Here is an 18631-nt window from a genome sequence, read left to right as displayed (position 1 = left end):
GACTAGACAACGACGACCCTCTATACATGTGTAGGGTTTGGCCGTGGTCATTCATCTCTCTAGAATTAATGGGGTTCATTGCTAGTGATTACATGTTCCACTGCATGCTTGCATGTTTTGGCCGACGATGACCTTTTAATTGATGTGACTCATTATCTTCAATTTTCACCTCGGCTCTCTCTGCCACAGGCTCAATCTTCACCTCGACCACTCTATCTCCTATTGACACATGTATTGATTCTTGAGGCAGCTTACCAATCAATCCAGAGGCGTATATAAATTGGTAGGGTGAGGCATAAGTAAGCGAGGTGATACTATTTAGCAGGAAAATAATCTTCTTTTGTACAAACAATCACAAACTAGTTTGGCTGGATCATGGTCTTCAAAACTAGTTTGGCCGAGGCCCTTGGCAAACGAGTAGAAAAAACTAGGGCTCTCGAGCCAAGGATGGTTTGTGGGTTGATATTCTCGAATGCCAAAGGGGTTTTGTACAAAATGTATGGTGGACTAAGAATATCACCTCCGTTTATTAGTATGTATAGATATAAATACACACAGAAGGTACTCGGTGATTCTTTTGCACTGCACAAGAAATAATTGTTATATATTTTTATTTTTCTTGCGGTGTGCTACATATTCTATGGTACATCGGAAACTTTTTCGTTTAGATTCTTGTCGCATTTGATCTCATAGAACTGCAAAAAGACGTGGCACCTGTCATTTTGCATTTCATCATGTGTTTTTGGAGTCCCATGAATGCCTGAAAGTTTAAATGTTGGTATAAAGCTATGCCTATGCTCTACTTTTGTGTGAAATAAATACTTGCATTAATTGTACATTAAATATGTGGTATATATATGTATTAAGATTCAGATCCGTCCCACATTTACCGCATAATATAAGACTAGCCATAATGGATAGTAACATACACATATCCCTAGACTATGTTACTACCTTCATATTGAGTAGTAACTTAAGTGTGGTAACATGCAAAGATTCATTTATTAGATTATAGACTCATATTGCATTGGGACATGATGTTACAGTAACTAGCTAAGTTACTACAATTACCTCTCTCTTCATTAACTCATTGCCACATAAGCAAATCTGCTGAGTTGGACTCGATGTTACCGCTAAAGTTACTCCCACTGTGGCTAGTCTAAGTGGAAAGCCCGTATATTTTTATACGAGATAAGTGGATTCAGCGGGCAACCCACATCCCACTAAAAAAACCATGCAGTTTGTCTCTAAATCACGAGTTCGCAAGTAAAAAAAAGGGAACACATACATTTATTTTTTGAATCACGGGTTCACAGCTGTATCAGTGATACCTGGTTGCTCCATGTGCACGACAACGTATGAAAGCCCATTGTACCTAGTGGCGTAGTATCAATGCTCCCATGGTCTCTCTTTGGCCACCCTTTGCCATTTTCGAAGTTGTCATTGTCTCCCTTGCCAGCGTCGGCACCCGCGAATCGTGTCCGGCAGGAATCCAAGAAGGCTACAACGTCAAAAATCACTGGTCCGTTGCTGCGGGCTATAAATCAGAGGTGCACGGTGTCCAGGCAGATCTAGCGGCCGCGCTTCGGTTGCTGCTCGCCACCCCTTAATCCTTCTGGAGAACATGACTGAAGGATGGAGGGTCTGATCCTGCGGCAAAGATCTCGGATCTAGGAAGGTAGGCGTTGGATCTGGTGCATCCAAGCGAGATGATACGAGGGAGGTGGGAGCTCACCGACGAGATGGAGGGAGAAGCTTGTCGGCGACAGTCCCTAAACACCGCGTGCTTTTTTTCTTTCTCTCACAGCGAGAGTCGGGAGCGAAATGTGTTTTTCTAAGTGGGATTATGTGAGCTATTGAGGGCTTGTCTACTTATTCCGCAAATAGATGGCACTCATCCACGGGCGTCCACATACATGATTATGCGGGCTAAATTATAAGACTCCGCAACACACTTTCATTTACATGTTGAAGTAAGATATGTAATTCTTATATACTACTCCCTTCGTTTCGATTTCCTCGTCGTGGTTTTAGTTTTGAAATAGATGTGATCGGAGTATATGTGCAGTATATTAAGTTTGTGAATCGGCAATGCCATTCTGGTATGCAACCCGTCAGTACCACTGTACCTGTAAAAGAAGTTCCTCACTGGACGGCCGTGAGCACGTCCACGTCAGCGCGCATCACGCGTCCACGCCCACGTCATTGCCTGCGCCGGGTTGCACTCGCACCATGGTGGGGGTAGAACCGTCAGACCAAAATAACCACCCACCCCATTCTCTTCTCCCCGCAAGCCCGAGACCCGCACCCATCTCGCGTCCTCCTCTTTCCCCTCCCGACTCGCAGCTTCGAAAGTCGGTCGCCGCATCCCCTTCCTCTCCAAGTCCCCGCCGCAAACCCTAGCCCCCCGATCGAGCCGAGCCCCATTCCGGTACGCCCCGATCGGCCTCGCATCCTCGCCCACCCCCAATTTGGGCGGATTTTCTGCGTTTTTTTTTCGTGATTTTTACCTGAGGTGGTGGTGGTGGTGAGCAGGCAGGCGGGCAGGGCGGCGCAGGGATGTTCTTCTCCGGCGACCCGACGTCGAGGAAGCGGGTGGACCTGGGCGGGCGGAGCAACAAGGAGCGCGACCGCCAGGTGCTGCTCGAGCAGACGCGCGAGGAGCGCCGCCGCCGCCTCGCACTGCGCCTCCAGAACTCCTCCGCCACCAAGATCCAGGTATGTTTGCAGCTACGCGCGAGTAGTCGGTGAATCGTGATTGCGAGGTGTGGGGTCTTCGTTGCGAGCAGGTTGGCGCTCGAGAGTCGAGGGAGGGTTTATGCGTTTCTCCAGTGCGTTGAGAGTTCACACTTGAGATCCAGTCCTTTGATCATTTTGGCCTTGGATGGGTGTTTTGGTTCCTGTGGTCGGAGCGGAGAGCCATGCCACGTTAGAGCTTAGCTGTGGAGCCTGTGTGGCTTCTCGACATTGTGTAAAGTTTTAGCTTGAAAATTTCTACTGGATGCATCATATCGTTAGTGTATTTAATATGTATGTGTGCGTGATCACCTTGGTAGAGGGGATACGTTGTAGTAGGCTTGTAGCAACACCTAGCCGGCATGCTCTATTTATTTATTTATTTGTTTTGGCATGGTGTGTCGAGGACATTTGGGGGGATTCGGGCTGCGTAGACTGTAGAGAAAATATAGCGGTTTGTATTACTTCGCAGGGTGTGATGTGGCAAATCAAGTGTGGTATGCATGTGCTCCGCTTGGGGTCACTAGCGTTGATAGTTGAGAAACTTAAAATGATCTCCCTTTTTGGTTTGTCCGCTTTATGTTTAAAAAGTTCATGCACGTTGTGCACCTTCGTGGACTACGGATAACAGTTAACCTAACTTTTTGTTAAACCACCATCCTGTTTCTAGTGACAAACTGTCGCGCTGCCTTTTTCCTATATACCCCCCCTCCCCCCCCCGCGTCCGGAAAAAGGTTGTCTCTCAAATAGATGTATCTAGCACCAAGTTAGTGCTACATACATTCATTTGAGGGACAAGCTTTTTCGGACGGAGGGAGTATGTCCCAAGGATTTTTTGAGCTCCATGTGTGTTTTCCTAGATACATACATTCTATGTTCTCAAAATGGAACTTGACTAATTATGAGCTACAGAAATGCTTCAGAGGGAGGAAGGCGTTCGAATTGGCACGCTTGGAAGTTCGAAAGAACTTTTGTTCTACTTTTGGGGAACACTGCCAGAGGGTAGATAGGTAAGCATTACACCAAAGATTAAATTTATCCTTTTCTTGCCTCTCTCTGACTATCTTGTTACTAAATCAGGAACTGCTTTGGCAATAATTCTGATTTTCTTCGCCAATTGCTGTTCTTCTTCAATGCAAGTAAAGACAGTGATATTGCTATACTTTCTCAAGTCTGCAGCTTACTTCTGCAGTATGTTAAGCATGGTATGTATCATGCTACTGTTTACGAATGTTTGGCTATTCATTGTATTGTATGCAACTATTATCCTACTGCTTCTTAGGACTTATGGTGCCCTTAAGCATATATGCTAAGTTCCTAGTGCTATTGGGTATTGACCCTCTGTCTCTATATATTGATCAGAGATGATTTTATCTCAGTTTCTTTAGTATATGTTCATCCATCCCTGTATGATACTGCAATACAGGTATCTTATTCTCAACTTAGAGCCTTATTCCTGAGCTGATTAGCACTGTCCTGTTTTCCTAGGCACAAAGACCTATTTTTTGTTAACTATGTTTCTTGAGTAACATTCAACTGATGTGAAGTTAAGTTTCTCTTAACTTTGATGTTATCAATTCATCTGCGAAGTCCCTCCCTTAGTCAGTTATTAGACATTTCTAGATAATACAATATATTGTCTGCTTACTCTACTAGTGTGCAGCCTCATCAGCATGTTACTGTTCCTTTTCACTGAATACCTCATCGACATGATACTATTTGATACTATTTTTTACTATGGCACTGGCTATAAATTCTCTTTTGCCTTATGTTGTAGGGGATGTTGTAAGTCTCTTTGCGGGTGTAGATTACTCCTCAGTGGAACCAGTTGTAATTCATAGGGTTAAAAGACTTGCACTCATCTGTGTGCATGCTGTTCATCAGAAGAGGTGGGTTAAAAAATCGAATGCTGGTACTTAAATATTTCTTTAGGATGTTCTTGTTTTTTATGGCACATTTCAAAATTAGATTTATTCATCTTAAGTGGAGGATGAATACTCCCTGAAGTATTGTTTCTGTGAATGACTAAGTTCCAACAACAAGGATTCATTAAATCAAAAAAATTGAATGAATTTCATTAACAGAACATTTTTTACCCCGATCTTACAATTTCTTCTGAATATACAACTGTGTTGAACCAAACATTCAGTTAGCATCTCATGCAAGGGAAGTCCTACACCTTAATATGGTATAAATTTTATTTTGTGATGTCAGTAGAGGAAAACTATGCTGGATATATTTGCTTTGTTTATTGGTATTGTGCCTATTCACTTTGTTTCTTATGTCCTGCTTCATTTTTCTTTCTGTAATTGTGTGGCTCATCTCCAGGCTCGTGGAGATGCTATTTTTCTATCACCCAAATGAAATGAACAACGCTTCATTTGACTTATTTATTATATTTTGATAGGTATGATTGGAATAATCAACTTTTGATGTCAGTGCAAAGCACATCAATGCCTTTTGTCCAATTACTAGAAACTGTGGCTTGTTTGATAAATCCTAAACTGCCGTGGAACTGCAAAGTAGTTGGGTATCTTCAGCAGAAAAAGATTTATTGCTTATTTCGGGGAATTATCAGTGCAGTACCGGTATGTTCTATTCCAGTATTGGCTGATATTTTGTTGTTACCAGCGTCTCTTACTTTTTTAGGGACTTATTGACCACAATATATAATCATTGAATAAGTCTGCTTTCAGTTGAAGGAATATGCCTGCATCAATACTGTTCTTCTGATCATACATACCGACCTTTTCCATGATCAGTATCCTCACATAGTTCTTTATCACTTGCACATATCTGTATACATCCTACTACAAGGTGTTGTTACTGTCCCGATATACAACCTAAACTAATATAATATATTCCTTTATCACTTTGGCTATACTCATCTCGTAGTTCTAAGATTCTTCTCCAAAGCAATTACAACTTTACAAGGCAATGAACCACACGATGGAAAGTGAAACTTGAATACAAAGAGAATACATTTAGTTTTTATTTAGTATCTGTCTTTAAAGACTCGAAGCGACAAACTTCTATTCTCTTGGCAAACAAACATAAGAAAGCATGGCAACAGCTATCATTAGCTTGGTTCTGATTTGCATTCGTTGGTATGTCCAAGTGCAGTAGCGTTTAGTTATTCTTCTTTGATTTGTTTTGTGATGGATTTGATTGTTATCCAGCAAAATGCAAGAAATATGGAGCACTGTGATATATCTGCGCTGGAGCAAGTTCTCATGCTTACTGCTTCACATGTTGGTGATAATCAATGTTGTTGTCCAGCTGTGGATCCAAGATGGAGTTTTTCCTCGCAGCTTCTATCCATTCCTTTTCTCTGGCATCGTTTGCCACACTTCAAGAAGGTGAGCTGTTTCCATGATTTCTTGTTTGATATATCTTTTTTCCTGAAGACAAACTGCAAAATGTTTTGTTTGATGCTGGAAATACGACAACTGTCATTGCATCTGAATTAGACTGTCTTGAATGAAGCTTTATTATGAATTTTTATAATTTCTCCACTAGAAACTTCTTCAAGGAGTGATGTGCTTTAACTAATTATTTCAATGGCTGTATCTTTGATCATTCTTATTGCTTGTTATTCCAGGTTTTCTCTGCTAATGGGCTCAGCAAATATTATATTCATCAGATAGCTTGCTATTTGCCCAGTCGTGCTGATGTTCTCCCTAATGATATATCAGCTAAACAGCCAGGATATGCGTGTGTTCTTGCAAATGTACTCGAAGCTGCAACTTGGATTTTGTCTGAACCAAAGTTCGCTTCTGATAGAGTACGCGTCTACTGCTTCTACCTTTCGAGTTGCTACATCATTTTGTTTAGTTAGCGGGTAACTGACGATATTAAAGAAGGTCAAAATGTTTAAAAAGACCCTATAATTAGGGGCAGTATCAGTAAGGTTCCTGTACATGAAAACATTCTTTGCAAGTCGTGGTCTATTTCCAAAAGCATTACGTAGGTGGTTAGGCCCCAGCGTTTGCTTTTACACATTTATTTTTTCTTTTCCAATTTTTGAGCGAAGGCTGGAAGTTTGAGTCGGCAGGGAAATTTATTTGCTCCATGACAATTGCTATCCTATTTTCCTTCTTGAGTTATCATTTATGAGAATGATTATGTTACATGAATTATGCACTTTACATATATTTTTTCTACCGTCTATTCTTCATACAAGTGGGATTAGCGTTGTGGAAAAATGGCAGTGACAGAATGGAAAAGCTTCCATGTAACTAAAAATTGTCATACTGCAGATATTCCCTGAATTTTTTGTGTCAAAGTTGCAGCAAGGCTTTTGTAGGTTCTAGCTCTTATTGTGTCAACTGTTAAGCTTGTGTTACACTGCAAATCCTTAATTGACCATATATGTTGTTCATTATATATGTCTCTTCAGTATTCTCTTGTAATTTTTTATGCTGGTTCTTTTGATTTATATGATGAGCATTTATTTGTGTCAAAGGATTCCCAAGCAAATGTGTTTTTCTGCTTGTGGAGCTTTACATGTATGTATATATTTTGACATTTCGTTTTCACATATGTGATATCATCTTGGTTGTGGAGCTATTTTTGTTCCATTTTCTGTTGCATGTTTGTTTGTGGATAGCTGAAGATATTGAAGCCATTTAATTATTATATGTTATGATTTTTCTGTATATGTTCTTTCCAAATCAGGCGGCTGACATCATTGCTGTTTCCACGTCATTATTGGATGCGTTGCCAACGATCACTTCAGCTACCGAAAGTAAGCTACACGGCAGCAAACAAATCAGCTTCCATCTTTTGGCAGTACAGTTTGTTAGTTTTTATGCAGCATCTTATTGTCATTAATTTGTATTGGGGCTCCTTGTGACAGTGAGAAAATTCTTGTAAACTGCAATTCATTCTACCTGATTTTTTAAAGCATCTTTTCTGTTATAAGTTATTGTGATTATATGACTCATTATTTTGGTTATACAAAACTTGGAAGTAGAACAAAAGAATATTAATATAATTTGGTCTTTTGGCTTAAGATGTGTTCTTATTGCACACCCCCTTAACTTTAAGTATCTTTCAGTAATGGAGTCTTATGTCAGCTGTGTTTCTTTATGGACTATGTACAGGGGCAGATGATGACGATGACATGGCCATGGATGTCGACGTTAAAGACGAGCTTGATATTGATTTGCAAAAACAGATAATGGCAGCATTTGATTCAAATACAAAGTTACTTGAACATTTGGTAAGCAGAACACCCATACCTTCAAAGTTATAGGGCTCCATATTTTTCTTTCTCCTGTTTGACCCTAACCTGTATCATGCATAGGTGAATGCTCTGTTCACAGGCACCTTAAGCACAAACTATTCTGATCCATCTGGGCCATCAGATGCTGAAGTGGAAGCTGTAGGGTCTATCTGTGCTTTTCTTCATGTCATGTTCAGCACATTGCCTCTGGATGTAACTATGACTGCGCTGGCCTATCGTACTGACATTGTTCCTGCACTATGGAACTTTATAAAGCGATGCCACGAAAACCAAAGATGGCCATATTTTTCCAAGTATATCTCTCCTTTGCCTGTAGATGCTCCTGGTTGGCTCCTGCCTGTGTCTGTATTCTGTCCCATATACAAGTAAGACAGCTTATTTCAATTTTTCATGAACTGTTGCTTGCCAATCCTTAATTTGGTTTTCGTGCTTTTCTTGTCAGGGACACATTATTAATGCTTTGTTATTTTACCCTGTTCCAGGTACATGTTAAAGATCGTTGATAACGAGGAATTCTATGAGCAGGAGAAACCTCTTTCACTTAAAGATTTGAAGGCCCTGGTCCTCATTTTAAAGCAGGTATATACACAAGACAATATCATTACTGTCATTGTTAGCCATCCAATGTTGAATTTTTAATTTTAAGACAACAGAGCTGTTGCTGATATATTATCATGTTTGGTGTTACATTGACATGAACTCAACTTCATTTTGCAGGCTTTATGGCAACTTCTTTGGATTATTCCTTCACATACATCTCCTAGCCAGAAAGCATTGCCCAATCCTTTAGGCCTTAAGAAAATGTCCATCGACAGTCTTAAGAGCCAGGCAAGGATTGGGTTATCTGAATTACTCACCCAGGTAGATATCTTGCATTGACATCCTGTTTCTGTATGGTATCCGTTCCTTGCCATGATGCTTTGAACCATAACGCTTATATCGAGGTGCCGAGAAAAATGCCAATGATACTGTTGTTTCACTACTTGTTATATACTGATGTATCTTTGGGCAGTGCACACACGATCAGCGGTTAGGAAAGAGTTCTTGCTTCTTTGAATTTCATATTGCAATCGCTTTGAATGGGTAGCCCATTGTTATTAAGCTGCAAGATTGTTGGTGTGAACACACTCTTTTATTCTTTACCAAACATAACTCCATTTTATTGGTTTTACCAACACAACCACTTCCAGTTTATCCTAGATTGTTTAGTTTAAATTCCGTGAAGCTGTTTTAAACAAGTGGTTGCTACTCCAGGTGTTGTTTTTTGGAGAGTATATTATGTAATAAAAATCGTTTGTAATTGCAGTTGCAAGACTGGAACAGCCGACTCCCATTCACTGCTGAAAGTGATTTCTATTCTCAAGAAGCAACAAGTGAAAATTTTGTTTCTCAGGTAGTGGGCCTGTGTGCTGCTTGAATTACTGAAAACATATTTCAGAGGCACATCTATTCAGCATTGTGTACGTGTTTTTCAGGCGATACTTGGCAACACTCGAGCATCAGAGATTATAAAGCTTGCTCCCTTTTTGGCACCTTTTACCATTAGAGTTAAAATATTTACTGTAAGTCATTACCGATTTCTCTGTGAACATTGAATAAGACTGGTGCGTCTTTTAGGATAATATCTTAGAAGTTTCTCTTTCTGTGAGCAGTCACAATTGGCAAATTCTAAACAATCGATGGCATCTCATTCTGCCTTGACAAGACATCGGTTTAAAATAAGAAGAAGTCGACTCCTCGAAGATGCTTTTGATCAGCTAAGCTTGCTCTCTGAAGAAGATCTTAAAGGACCAGTATGATCATGAGATCTTTCACCTTTTCTCCTTAGTGGATTAATTCAGATTTTGCTAAGACACAGGAAACCATCGTTCTCCTTTTTGAATGAAAATTTGATGCTTGTAGATCCGAGTATCATTTGTTAATGAGCATGGTGTGGAAGAAGCTGGAATTGATGGAGGTGGAATTTTCAAAGATTTCATGGAAAATATCACTCGTGCTGCTTTTGATGTGCAGTATGGCCTATTCAAGGTATCTGCTCTTTTATGCTATTTCATTGATCCAGTATAAGTTCGCCAGTTATAGAACTCACAATCATAGTAATGTCTTTAAGTTACAACACCTCACACAATTTCCCTTATGTAGGAAACAGTCGACCATGTTCTGTACCCCAACCCTGGATCAGGATTGGTTCATGAGCAGCATCTGCAGTATTTCCATTTTCTTGGAAGTCTCCTTGGGAAGGTACTTCAATGATATGTTGTGTTTCTAGAGGGAAATGTCTTTTGTGCTTGAAGCTGTTAGTATTCACTCTGTCGCAATATGGTAGGTAGCAGCAATATAAAATATGGGTGCCATAACTGTTGTAAACGACATTTGGCAGCTAATAGCCTAATAGATTTCTGATCAGATGTCTATATCCTATAATATGCTATGTATTCGAGAATTTGACTAATAGAAAGAAAATGAAGAGTACAACAAATGGTTATATTGTGAGGTTCTGCAATTATGTCAGTGCAAATCACATGCGCTGCTCAATATCGGCTTGCATATTTTGAATAATCTGCCGATATGGTGCACACGTTGCCCTAGAGTGATTTGCATGTGTTGATACATTTTAATGTCGGGTAGCGCATGTCAGTGGGGTTTCTATCATTCTATGGAGCTGTTTGGTCTGCATAGTCTTCTAAAGTTACATCTTTCTTAAGTTAAGATTTCGTTATAGTATCAACTTGCTTTTCTGAATATGTGTTTCTTTGGAGTCTGGACACATGCCTGTAGCTTGTAAAAGAACGCCATAGATATGCGAATCGATAATACACATCTATCAATGAGAAAGTTGGTAATGTAGTCTAGAGTAGCCTTATTCGGTGCTGAAGGCTGTAATCTGATTTTCTATTTCTTTGCGTCGAATTTCTGGAAGGCCAACCCCATTAGTTATGCATACTTTTTAGCAGACGGACAATAATTGGGTATCATCTGAAATGTGCTTGATTAATGTTTTCCAGGCAATGTATGAGGGCATACTTGTTGATCTGCCATTTGCAACCTTCTTCTTGAGCAAGCTGAAAGAGAAGTAACTCTTTCTCTCCCACCCTCCCTCTGTCCCTCCCCTCTTAAGCAAGTTGCAATAGAAATACTTGTGTTTGTGTTGACCTGGATTATTGAATGGATAAAATTTATTTTAAGTAAACTAATGCAAATATAGCAAGATTTAGTTGTGAACCCTGGGCGATTGTGAATTTGACGTTCACTACAATCTAATTAAACAGGGGGTGGTTGGGTAAAAGGTTCAATATTGTTATGATTTTGCTCTTCTATGAATCTGCCAACAATCATTATGTCACATTATAATTCCATCATGCTGTTTGTGTTTCACTTTTAATGAGTTTACCATTAATATCTGATTTTCACCACCAACCAGGTCTAACTTCTTGAACGATCTGCCTTCCTTGGATCCAGAGTTGTATCGACATCTTCTATTTTTGAAGGTCGGAATCTATTTTCAATTTGTGAAGAAGAAATTGGTCATTGACATGCTTAGAAGTCGAGAATCTTTCTAAATGTTGCATGTCTTTGAGCTGCTGTTTTGATACACGACTGCTGAAGTGCTCATCTTTTGATTTAAGTTTTGTTAATGTGGTCTGAAGCTAATATATGAAAGTTTTGGCTTCAATTGTGTGGCTGCAATCCATATATTTGTGGCCGTATTGTGTTCTTGTAGCATGAGATACTTCATAGGATACGGCCATGTAGGGACCAACTATAATATAAAGCTCCTTGTCATCTGATGTGCATTTTGCCGTGTTCTGACCTCTCCTTTCTATGCTTAGCATTACAAGGGCGACCTCTCAGATTTGGAGTTGTACTTCGTTATCGTGAATAATGAATATGGTGAACAAGCTGAAGAAGAGCTCCTTCCTGGTGGGAGAGAGATGCGTGTTACTAATCAGAATGTTATTACGTTTATCCACCTTGTTGCCAACCATCGATTAAACTATCAGGTAAAATTATTTTGTCCTGTCATTTGCTTGTCATGTATTGTTTTGACAAACAATTTGCTTTTGTTTTGATCACAGATCCGTGGACAAGGTAGACATTTTCTAAGAGGTTTTCAAAAACTTATACCAAAGGAATGGATTGATATGTTCAATGAACATGAAATTCAGGTACTTCGCTTTACCTACTTGTTTTACCATTGCAAATAAGAGCATTATACTATTGCAAATAAGAGCATTATACCATTGCAAAGAAAAAAGTCCATTTTACTCCCCTGAACAGTGGGTGGTTTACTTTACCCCCTAATCTATTTTTTGGCTCCTTCTAGACCCCAAACAAAACCAAACCGGACAAAACACCCCCCAGCTGGTTTGTCTCCATTCGATGCTGATGTGGCACAGTCAACGGCGGTTTTGACCGGGGTGGGGCCTACTTGTCAGGTTGGACTGTTATAGAGCTGCCGTTGCGACCAGGGAAGACCAGCTGTGCGCAGGTGCGCCAGCGGGGCGGCGCAACGCTGCAACCTGCGGGGACGAGCATGCCAATGCGGAGCGCGGCGGCATACAAGAGCGGTACAGCGCATAGGAGCAGCCGAGCAGGAGCACGACGGTACGTGGGTGCAGCAAGGCGGACGCGGACCAGGACGAGGAGCAGGGCTGCTTCGAGTAGCTGACGACCATGCCAAATAGCCGGCGTTTACATTTTCTCCTCGATGCCGCCGGCGGCCCTGCTGCACATGCCCCTCGCCAGTATGCGGCAGCAGCCGGTGCCGCCTCGTGCTCCGCAACGTCATCTGCCACGCCCGCCCCGACGAGCTGCTCGCCATCGTCGGGCCCAGCGGAGACGGCAATTCCATGCTGCTTGAGATCCTCTCCGGCCGTCTCAAGCCGAGCTCCTCCCCTCCTACTGACCTCCGCGTCAATGGCTCCCCTGTCGACACCGTGGCCCTGCGCCGCCTCTTCGCGCTCCTCACCGTGCGCGAGACGCTCCACTTCAGCGCACGCCTCCGGCCGCCTCGGTTCGGACGCGTACGACCCCGCCGGTCGACGCGCTCGTCGACGACCTCGCCCTGACCCGCATCGCGGACGCCAGGGTCAAGGACCTCTCTGCTCGCCATCGTCAGCCCCAGCGGCGCCTGCCACCTTCCAAGAAGACCAGCACGTACATGGTATCATCATGTGCCACTCCACTCCAAGCTCACACTCCCATGCCCATGTACGCCCACCGAGCAAGCCAAACTAAGCTCAGCCAAGCCCAATCATTCAAGCTTCACCCGAGCTTCAGCCAACACAAACCATAAAGCTAGCAACCACGAAGCTTATCGTCTTCCATGCATCCGGCAGGTAAAGCACCACCTTTACTAGCAACCATCCAGAAGACGACGAGCTAGCGAGCGAATCAATGAAGAGCGGAGGAGGAGTAGAAAGCAGCAGGTGCGAGGTGGAGGCCGCGGGCATCACTGTCTCCGCCCTGCCTCACCCGCTCAAGATATGGAGCAGGCCCGACGACCTCCTCGACGCCACCGGCGACCCTGCTGCGCCCGCACCTCTGCTGGTGAGCCGCAGCAGCCGGTGCCGCCTAGTGCTCCGCAACTTCAGCTGCCGCGCTCGCCCCGGCGAGCTGCTTGCCATCATCGGACCCAGCGGCGCTGGCAAGTCTATGCTGCTCGAAATCCTCTCCGGCCGCCTTGAGCCCAGCTCCTCCCGTCCTACTGACCTCCGCGTCAATGACTCGCCTGTGGACGCCGCGGCCCTGCGCCCACTCTGCGTCTACGTCACCCAGCATGACGTCCTTTGCCCGCTGCTCACACAGTTCGCGAGACGCTCCACTTCAGCGCGCGCCTCCGCCTCGGTCAGGATGTGTACAACCTGCCACGGGAACTGTCTGATCCAGATCGCAACGGGAACGGCAGTTCTATAACAGTCCAACCTGACAAGTAGGCCCCACCCTGATCAAAACCGCCGTTGGACCGTGCCACATCAACATCGAATGGAGACAAACCAGCCGGGGGGTGTTTTGTCCGGTTTTGTTTTGTTTGGGGTCTAGAAGGAGCCAAAAAATAGATCAGGGGGTAAAGTGAACCACCCACTTTGTTCAGGGGAGTAAAATGGACTTTTTTCCATTGCAAGTAAGATATGTTTATTAAGTACTTCGCTTTACCTAGTTGCTTTATTACATTTTTTCTTTCAAAATAACATATGTTTATTAAGTAAATGCAGTGTGACTTTACATCTGGATATCAAATGGCATGTGCCCATTTGGATTTATTTTGTTGTTTCCCTGTAGTCAACAGTAACATGTTACGTTTATATGCAGCTGTAGTTTCTGAATTGCATCGTTTTGTGCATATTTATTGTATTTAAAAGGGCACTTATTCCTAGAATTAGTATATGTATTCACTTCTTAATTTTCTGCTGTTGTCTTGCGTATTTTGCTCCTGCAGCTTCTCATATCTGGCTCTCTGGAAAGTTTGGACATTGATGACTTGCGCTTAAACACCAACTATTCTGGAGGTTATCATCCGGTATGTTTCCTTTCTTCTGTAAGAAAATCTGTCATTCCATTACTCAAGAAGCAGCTAGTAATCATATTGAAAGTTGTGACAGGCTATTCTTCCATTACTTAATAGATGCTTTGTGGCCCACCCCTCAATTTGTTATAATAATTGGTAGTTGTGCCATGAGGATATTTTTTGTTTGCTTTTGGTGTGACAAAATATTAATATGCTGAGTAAGCAGGTGTGCCGAAACCAAGCTAATCCACTACTGGTGTCTTGTGCTTGAAAACAGTTTAGTCTTCATAAAAATAACAAGCTTTTTATGTAGCCGCAGCGCTTTGAGCTACTCTTGGCAAACCATCTACAGAACAGCTGTTTTTTTTTTTGTATTAGAGGGTTCACTATGTTCTTTGGTGAAAGTAGATTGTAGTAAGTTGGCCATCCACTTTGGGTCCTCAAAGATTTAATTCAATCTCTATCTAAACTAGCTAGTTGAGGCTATGTCCCAGCTTCAAAATAGACAATCTGAATTAGGATCCAGGATGGTTTTTATGGAATTTATTTAGATCACAATTTGGACAGCTGCACAGCACAAACACTAGTATTGTATCATGGGATCTGTATGTTTATTTTTTCATGTAATAGTGAGTTTTTTCCTACTTAAGAGAAGGATTGATAATACTTTTCTTTCAGGACCATGAGATTATCGATATGCTGTGGGAGGTTCTAAAGAGCTTCAGTTCAGATAATCAGAAAAAGTTTCTCAAGTAGGCCACTCTCCCTCTTTTTCATGGCATGAGCAATTCTTTATTCTGCTCGCGAGCTTTGTGCTAGTGTTTATTAGTTTTAATTATTGTCGTTAAACCTAGGATAAAGAGATTGTATGTTAAGCTTTGCTGATTGATTGATATATTTTCCCCTTTTACTTTAGGAGCTTGAATGTTCGAAATTCATCTCTTTCCTTGCGACTTCTCTATCTAAGCATGCTCTTTTGTTCATATCAAATCAATGTTCTTCTTACTCCCGTCACGTGGATGACATTAAATGCACAGGTTTGTGACTGGATGTTCTCGCGGGCCACTCCTTGGATTTGAGTACCTTGATCCTAAATTCTGCATTCAGAGGTTCAGTTTCCTGTATATCTATGTTTTATATTTGTTCTGTTGGAAAATTCATCTTGAACTCCTTTTTAATTTAGAGCTGGTGTCCCCGGCTTGGAGGAACATGGAGACCGTTTGCCCACCTCGGCTACTTGCATGAACCTTCTTAAGCTCCCTCCTTACAGAACGTCAGTAAACCATACTAACCACATTTTACGTTTGGCACGCTAGTTCCTTTACATTCTACCTGCTCATTGATTTGCTTCAACATGACAAACTCAATTCCTGGTTGTGTTGAACAGCAAGGAGCAGTTGCAAACCAAACTGTTGTATGCAATAAACTCGGAAGCCGGTTTCGATCTGAGCTAATTGCATTGTGGATTCGGACATTGTGCACAGTGTAGATAGTTGCTAGATAACAGCTTGAAGGCAACCAAGACCGAAGCACCTACGATTTGGGCCCAATTTGAAGCCCAACAAACAAAGGGCAGACATCTTAGGGTGGCTGGGGAATCAGAGGCGGCGCCTGCAACAGCTTAGCAGCCATGACAAGGCCGACCGGCGGAGACGGTGGTAAAGGCAAGCAAGCTTAGATGCTGTTGTAAGCAGCCATGAACATGTACATATGTATTAGTCGTTGTGATTGAATGGCCGCTTGTGGAATAATATAAGGGATGAATGAAATTGGTAGTTCGGAGTTCGTTAAATTTCAGTGTTACCCCAGGTATGCTTTAGTTGCCTGCTGGAGTTTAAGGGTTCGTTTACCTTTGTGTGGCCCCCTCTTGGCCTGGCTTCGCTGGTCTACGTTAGCGTTTGGCTATATACCCCTGCCCAGTAATGGTCATGATCAAGTACGCTATTTTAGACTGTTCTAAATCGTAAGAATTCAAGTTACTGGTGATTCCGCCGGATTTCAACCTGGAAAAGCAAACAAACTTAACCGTGTAGGAAAGGCCATTTTGGGGCATCTCAAATCGATAGCCAAAACGCCAGCCTTAGAACTTAATTCAGAACAATCTTCGGTATTGGGAAGCTGGTTTCTAAGAGCATCTCCAACAGGCGCCGGTCGCGCTGCGCGCAAAAAACACATATGCCGCGCGCGCATCAGTTGATTTGGCGCGGCGCGCAACGCTGGTTCCAGCGGCCGCGCTAAACGCGCATCAGTTGATTTGGCGCGGCGCGCAGCGCTGGCTCCAGCGGCCGCGCTAAAATGCAGCGCGCGCGTCGCTCCAGCAGCGCGCCAAAATGCAGCGCGCGCGACTCGCTGGTGCATTGCATATGGCATATTTCAACACAAAATGATGCACGCGAGGCCACCCGCCGTCGAGGTCATCCGCGGTGGCATGAAGAGGCCGCGCGCGAGGCCGCTCGTCGGAGGAGCTCCGGCGGAGGCGAGGCCAATGCTACCCGGGCTAGGGTTTGTGGCGGCGGCGGGGGCGGGGGGGGGGGGGGGGGGGGGGTCGCAGCTATAGGACGGGGTGAGCGGGGTGCCAGCGCGTGTGTCCATGGGTGCGGGTCGCTGGCGCCGACGCGCGCGGGGCTTTGAAGGGGAAGAAGAAGAGCGCAGCGCGAGCGTCGTGTGTGCCGCGCGCGGAAGCGGGCGCCGCAAATACACGGCGCGACGTATCGCTTCCTAGCGCGCGCCTAACTGCTTATACCGCGCGCGTGGTTATTGCCCGCCCGCTGGAGCCATCCGCCGGGTTGCGCGCGCGCTAAAATGGGAGATTTTGCGGCGCGGCGCCTGTTTAGCGTGCCTGTTGGAGATGCTCTAACGCATTTGAAGTGTCACAACAGTCGCCACCTCCTCCCTCCCTGTCCTTGGTTCCCCTCGCCAATGCTAGAGAACATTGGTTGAGCTAATTCTCAACACTAGTCAATGAAGGAGGTGGCGGGGTGGTCTCTGCTTCGGTGGATAGATGTCAACGAAGGAGGTGGCCGGGTGGTCTCTGCTTCGGTGGATAGATGTGATTTAGGGGAGGTCTCTGTTTGGTAGTGATGCGGAGCATTCTACAGTCATCTCCATGTATACTTCAACTACTCCCCAAACACCAAGTAGACATACGACAAGAGCTCGTGCACATGCCATTGGACATAAGGTGAACTCGCTTCGAAGTACGTCACCATCACAATGTAGACGCTCAAGAGGAGCACAAGAGAAGACCACGCGACAAGCACCACCAAGACGAAACTTCGGCGCCACCTTCAAGGCGACTGCATACACACACGGGCAATCCTTCCATCTTGGGCAATCCTTCCATCTTTGGAAGCACCCCATATTGGAAATATGCCCTAGAAGCAATAATATTATACTATTATATTTTTATTTTCATAATTAAGAGTTTATATTTCATGTCATAACTGTTATGATTCCGGAATATGCGATTTAGTGGAAAATTCATATGCACGTGTGGAATGATGAGCGGTAAATAATAGGTTCCCAGTCTTGCCTCTAAGACTGACTCAAGTGTTGTTGGTGATCATGTTTTCCGGATCTTAGGATATCGTTAAGTGTAAGATAGTTCTAAAACAACATTGAGAATATGACGTTAGAAGAACATCATATTGAATTGACCCAAAACTTGTTTGTTATACTTTGAGACAATATCATCTGAAATCAATTGTTATAACACAGAGTGTTAACATGTGTTTTAGTTCTAGACCATGAGAGTATCACAATCACTTCTTACCTGGACTTTGGGTTACTCAAACGTCATCTGTGACGTCGATCATAACGACAACTTATAGGTTCATCGAAAAGTTTGACAAGGGACTAGATAGCTCGAGAGTGGAATTTGCTCCTCCGATGATGAAGAGATATTCTTAGGGCCCTCTCGGTGTGACGGCGTCCATCATCATCTGGCCAGACACAGGTGATAACGTCATGGGGATGCTAGAATACTTCAACAAGAAAGAAGAACAAAACTGGTAACAAGGATAACGGTATAGTGAGCATGTGTATGACTCGGGAGGATACCGATGCACCTCGGGTTTTATAAAGTATCGTGAAGCAAATGGAACATCACATGATAACCATAGGTTCACTTGAATGCCATT

At 43.3% G+C, this 18631-nt stretch overlaps 1 protein-coding gene across 1 annotated transcript; it reads left to right on the top strand.

Annotated features, from left to right (window-relative positions):
• The first annotated feature begins 2270 nt into the window (after positions 1–2270).
• Positions 2271–16284, top strand: LOC125550980 (E3 ubiquitin-protein ligase UPL6). The gene is made up of 27 exons (XM_048714122.1): positions 2271–2431; positions 2536–2718; positions 3649–3746; positions 3817–3941; positions 4514–4625; positions 5144–5324; positions 5916–6095; positions 6338–6520; positions 7414–7483; positions 7842–7960; positions 8045–8349; positions 8467–8563; positions 8702–8845; positions 9291–9377; positions 9460–9546; positions 9637–9777; positions 9887–10012; positions 10127–10225; positions 10990–11057; positions 11406–11472; positions 11815–11985; positions 12061–12150; positions 14424–14504; positions 15171–15244; positions 15530–15601; positions 15676–15765; positions 15880–16284. Exons 2-27 carry the CDS (start codon positions 2560–2562, stop codon positions 15944–15946), a joined length of 3093 nt encoding a protein of 1030 aa, XP_048570079.1. The 5' UTR covers positions 2271–2431; positions 2536–2559; the 3' UTR covers positions 15947–16284.
• The last annotated feature ends 2347 nt before the right edge of the window (positions 16285–18631 follow it).

The sequence above is a fragment of the Triticum urartu genome, chromosome 1 (assembly GCF_003073215.2).
Source record: "Triticum urartu cultivar G1812 chromosome 1, Tu2.1, whole genome shotgun sequence".
Classification (NCBI taxonomy): Eukaryota; Viridiplantae; Streptophyta; class Magnoliopsida; order Poales; family Poaceae; genus Triticum; species Triticum urartu.
The sequence above is the reverse complement of the archived record's forward strand: the minus strand, read 5'-3'. Positions and strand labels throughout refer to the sequence as shown.